This window comes from Tupaia chinensis, unplaced genomic scaffold (assembly GCF_000334495.1).
Source record: "Tupaia chinensis unplaced genomic scaffold, TupChi_1.0 Scaffold000671_2, whole genome shotgun sequence".
NCBI lineage: Eukaryota > Metazoa > Chordata > Mammalia > Scandentia > Tupaiidae > Tupaia > Tupaia belangeri.
This window is the reverse complement of record NW_006160194.1, coordinates 2,163,808-2,168,874: the sequence shown is the minus strand read 5'-3', so window position 1 is coordinate 2,168,874 and position 5,067 is coordinate 2,163,808. Positions and strand designations below refer to the sequence as shown.

The window sequence follows — 5,067 nt, the reverse complement described above, 5'->3', positions numbered from 1 at the left end:
GTGAGCTGTCTCCAGGCTGCAAGTACAGGCCCAGGGTGATGGCGGCTGCTGGTAAAAGGAGAGACTTGTGTGCTGGGAGGTTGGCCAGGCCCCAACTGAGGAGCTGAGCCCTGCCCTGCAAGGCTTCAGGCCGAGGGGCCTCTTGGGGGGTGTGGGGAAATTCCTGGGCCCCAGTTCCTGTGAGCTCTGAACCCCTTCCCAGGCTTCTCCTGCCCCAGGCCCAGCAGCTGCAGAGCAGCCTGGCACAGTTGGGGCTGGGTTGAGGGAGATGGGGCAGGGCTATAGGGCTCTGGAGGAGGGAGAGGTGGGGAGGCCGCTGGGCTGCCTGAGCACAGGGCAGGGCGAGACCCCAAGCCAGACCCAGGCTGCAGGAGATTGGTGGCCTGGTCTGGGGCTGGGATGGAGGACGGCTCTGCAGAGCCTCTACACCCAGAAGGAGTGAGGGGACCTAGAGGTGGAGGGGCAGGCATGCGGGGTGTCTGCACCCAGCAGCAGGGGAGGCCTGGGGGTGGAGGGCGGCTGTGCGGGTGGGAAGGACTGGGGGGTGGTGGAGGGCGGCTGTGCGGGGCCTCTGCACGCAGCAGCAAGGGGGGCGGAGGGACCTGCAGTGGCGTCATGTTGGCGGCCACCAACAAGCTGGCATGCTGGACGAGAAGGCTGCCCCCCACGGGGTCCAAGGCCCCTACTGGCCCCCAGGTCTGGCAAACACGCCCCTCCTTTGCTTACTCAGTGAGCCCACAGGGCCCCTCATGGTTGCCAGGGCCCAGACACTGGAACGTGAGGCCCCTCTACTGGCCCCCCATCCTTCCTGCTCACACAGGCTGGGCCGGAATACGGGGAGAAGGCCAGCTGCAAACACCAGTCACACAGCCCCTCAGGGTCTGCGTGCTCCCCAACACCGCCCTGCCCAGTTCCCTCAGCTGCAGGTGTGTGCTCCAGCTAGGAGTGCTCCAGGTGTGGGTGTGTCCAGTTGCATGTTTGCTCTAGGCGCATGTGTTCCAGGTGTACGTGTGTACTGTAGGTATGTGCGTGTGCTGCGGGTGTGCAAGTGCTGCAGGTGTACGTGTGGTGCAGGTGTGCGTGTGGTGCAGGCGTGTGTGTGGTGCAGGTGTACGTGTGGTACAGGTGTGCGTGTGGTACAGGTGTGCGTGTGGTGCAGGAGTGTGGTACAGGTGTGTGTGTGGTACAGGTGTGCATGTGGTACAGGTGTGCGTGTGGTGCAGGTGTGCGTGTGGTGCAGGCGTGTGGTGCAGGCGTGCGTGTGGTGCAGGCGTGCATGTGGTACAGGTGTGCGTGTGGTGCAGGCGTGTGTGTGGTACAGGTGTGCGTGTGGTGCAGGTGTGCGTGTGGTACAGGTGTGCGTGTGGTGCAGGCGTGTGTGTGGTACAGGTGTACGTGTGGTACAGGTGTATGTGTGGTGCAGGCATGTGTGTGGCACAGGTGTGGGAGTGTGGTGCAGGTGTGTGTGGTACAGCTGTGCATGGTGCAGGTGTGGGAGTGTGGTACAGGTGTGCGTGTGGTGCAGATGTATGTGTGGTGCAGGTGTGTATGTGGTACAGGTGTGGGAGTGAGGTGTGGGAGTGTGTGATACAGAAGTGCATGTGGTGCAGAAGTATGAGGTGCAGGAGCACAAGGTGTGGGAGTGTGAGGTGCAGGAGTGTGTGTAGTGCAGGTGCGGGAGTGAAGTGCAGGGGTGCGTGTAGTGCAGAAATTCGAGTAGAGTGGGAGTGCGAGTGATGCAGGAGCACGAGGTGCAGGTGTGGGAGTGAAGTGCAGGGGTGTGTGTAGTGCAGAAATTCGAGTGGTGCGGGAGCATGAGGTGCAGGTGCAGGAATGAGGCGCAGGAGCGCGTGTGGTGCAGGAGCGTGAGGTGCGGGAGTACGAGTGGTGTGGGAGTGCGTGTGGTGCAGGTGCAGGAGAGAGGTGCAGAAGTGCGTGTGAAGGCACATGTGGTGCAGGGGTGCATGTGGTACAGGAGTGTGTGGTGCAGGCATGTGTGGTACAGGAGTGCGTTGGTGAAGGCATGTGTAGTGCAAGAGCTCATGTGGTGCAGGAGTTCATGTGGTACAGGAGTGTGTGTAGTGAAGGCATGTGTGGTGCAGGAGGTCATGTGCAGGTGTGTGTGGTACAGGAGTGCGTGTGGTGCAGGCATGTGTGGTACAGCTGTGTGTGGTGAAGGCACATGCATAGGAGTGCATGTGGTGCAGGTGTGTGTATGTGATACAGGTGTGTTTGTGAAGGAGCATTTATGGTGCAGGAACCTGTGTATTCTGAATGTGAGCTCCCGTTGTGCGTGTGCTCTGGGTGTGCATGCATTCCAGATGCATGTGAGTGCCAGGTGTGTGTAAGCTCCAGGTGTGTGTGCTTTCCAGATGTGCATGTGATGTGGGGGTGCATGCTCTGGGGGTGTGTGAGCTCCAAGTGTGTTCAAGCTTCAGGTGCACATGCAAGCTCCACGTGCATGTGGGCTTCAGGTGTGCGTGTGTTCCAGGTACACTTGAGCTCCAAGTGTGTGCGAGCTCCTGGTGTTTGTGTGTTCCAGGTGTGCATGTGTTCCAGGTCTGTGTAAGGTGTGTGAGCTCCAAGTGTGCTCGAGCTCCAGGTGTGCATGTGTTCCAGGTGCATGTGAGCTGTGTGTGTGAGCTCCAGGTGTATGTGTGTTCCAGGTGTGTGTGTGCTCCAGGTGCACGTGTTTCAGGTGTGTGTGAGCTCCAGGTGCGTGTGAGCTCCAGGTGCGTGTGAGCTCCAGGTGCGTGTGAGCTCCTGGTGTGTGTGCTCCAGGTGTGTGTGTGCTCCAGGTGCACATGTGTTCCAACTGTGTGTGAGCTCCAGGTGCGTGTGAGCTCCTTGTGTGTGTTCCAGGTGTACATGTACTCCAGGTACATGTGTGTTCCAGGTGTGTGGGAGCTCCAGGTGTGTGCGAGCTCCTGGTGTGTGTTGCAGATGTGCATGCGTTCCAGGTGCACGTGAGCTCCAGGTGTGCATGTGATCCAGGGGTGTGGAGCTCAGGTACGAGTGTGCTAAGGGTGTGCGCCTGGTGCTCCAGTTGTGGTGGGACGGCAGTTGGTCCCTGCAAGTGGGAGGAGCTCCTTCCGGCCCCCTCACTGCTAGCCCTTTCCTGGGCCTTCCTTGCCCATCTCCCTCCGGGGCCTGCGTGTGGCAGGGGCTCCGGGAAGAGGAAAACCCCAGGACAGCTGTGGCCTGACCCTCCTGGGGGCCTCATACCCAGAGGAGAGACCTGAGCTGGAATGGGGCTCTTGTCCCATCTTACCGGGCAGGAAGTAAGACTTGGAGTGGTGGGGGGGTGCAGAGAGCGATGACCTGTGGCCAGGACTGGGAGGGCCCAGGGAGTGGCAGGTGGGCGTGCGCAGATGGCTGCTCCCCTGCCGGCAGAGTGCCAGCTGATGAAGACGGAGCGGCCGCGGCCCAACACCTTCATCATCCGCTGCCTGCAGTGGACCACAGTCATCGAGCGCACCTTCCACGTGGAGACGCCCGAGGAACGGTACGCCGGGTGGTGCCAGTGCCCCCTCCTTGCTTGCCCTTGCCCACTCGTCCTGGAGCCCCCGCCTCAGTGCCGGCCTGGTCCTGCTGGTGTGGTTCGGGCGGGGAAGCAGGCTGCAAGGGCTGGGCCCAGGAGCGTTGGGGCAGTCTTCCAGATCTGGCTGCCCCGAGTTGGGCTGCATGGCCATGCCGGGGTGGGTGGTGGGCGAGTGCCCACTGCGGGTGAGTGCCTGCTTCAGGCTGGCCTCCTGACCGCCCACAGGGAGGAGTGGACCACTGCCATTCAGACGGTGGCAGACGGGCTCAAGAAGCAAGAGGAGGAGGGGATGGACTTCCGGCCAGGCTCGCCCAGTGACAGCTCGGGGGCCGAGGACATGGAGGTGTCACTGGCCAGGCCCAAGCACCGTGTGGTGAGCCCCTGCCCCCGCCACCCGCGGCCCCGCCTAGTCCTTCCCCACGTCAAAAGAGAAGCAGGGCCGCGGGTCAGGGTTTGGTGCCCAGCTGGCGAACAGAGGGGGCTCCCAGAGCCTGGACTGCGCAGGGCCCGGTGGCCGGTGCCCAGCTCCCTCGCCTGTGCGCACAGCCTGCCTTCAGGCCCCGGGGGCAGGTGCTGGGTGACAGCCCGCTGACCAGGCCCCGCCCGGCCCTCAGACCATGAGCGAGTTCGAGTACCTGAAGCTGCTGGGCAAGGGCACCTTTGGGAAGGTGATCCTGGTGAAGGAGAGGGCCACCGGGCGCTACTACGCCATGAAGATCCTCAAGAAGGAGGTCATCGTGGCCAAGGTGGCTGGGCCGCCGGCGGCGGGGTGGCGGGCCAGCCGGGCGCGGGGTGCTCATTGCCCTGCTTTTCAGGACGAGGTGGCCCACACGCTCACAGAGAACCGAGTCCTGCAGAACTCCAAGCACCCCTTCCTCACGGTGAGTGGGGCTGGGGCACTCGCACAGCCGCCTCCCAGGATGCCAGGCCCACGCGGAGGCTCCCTGGCACCAGGCTAGGCGTGGCGGACGAGCGGAGCAGGGGCAGGGGCAGGGTGAGGGGCCGCGCGGGGTGGGGTGTGGGAACTCCCTGTGTGGAGGGAGGGCGCTGGGTGACCTCGGTCCCCACCCCACACACCCTGGGCACTGCCTTGGTGCTGCCTCCTTTGGTTACACCCAGCGGGTCCCCATCCCAGGGAACGGGTCAGGGGCGTGTGCAGGCGGGCCCCTGTCCCAGGGCACTTGGCCAGGAGCCGGTAGCTCTGGCTGGGAGCGTGTGCCCTGGGCTGCAGCTGCCGGCGCTGAGCCCTGCTCTGCAGGGACCCGGCTCATCCGTGTTTCACCGGCCTCGCGCTGGGGGCTGCCCGGGTGCTCCGCCTGCTCAGCCCCGGTGGCCCACTGCCTTCCAGGCCCTGAAATACTCCTTCCAGACCCACGACCGCCTCTGCTTCGTCATGGAGTACGCCAACGGGGGCGAGGTAGGCCTGGCTGCTGTGCCCTGGATGGGGTATGGGCAGTGCAGTGCAGGGCTGTGAGGAGCCCGGGGACGCCTGGCCAAGGTGGGGCTCCAGGGCGGCGGGCGGGGGG

The 5,067-nt window shown here is 63.7% G+C and overlaps 1 protein-coding gene across 1 annotated transcript in view; it reads left to right on the top strand.

Annotated features, from left to right (window-relative positions):
* The window catches only part of AKT1 (AKT serine/threonine kinase 1), a gene marked incomplete in the record, with an annotated part of 24,602 nt that overhangs the window by 16,079 nt on the left and 3,456 nt on the right, over window positions 1-5,067 (top strand). Inside the window, 5 exon segments of the mRNA XM_014592232.2 lie at window positions 3,394-3,505; window positions 3,767-3,914; window positions 4,156-4,287; window positions 4,357-4,422; window positions 4,890-4,958. Coding sequence (XP_014447718.1) covers window positions 3,394-3,505; window positions 3,767-3,914; window positions 4,156-4,287; window positions 4,357-4,422; window positions 4,890-4,958 — 527 coding nt within the window.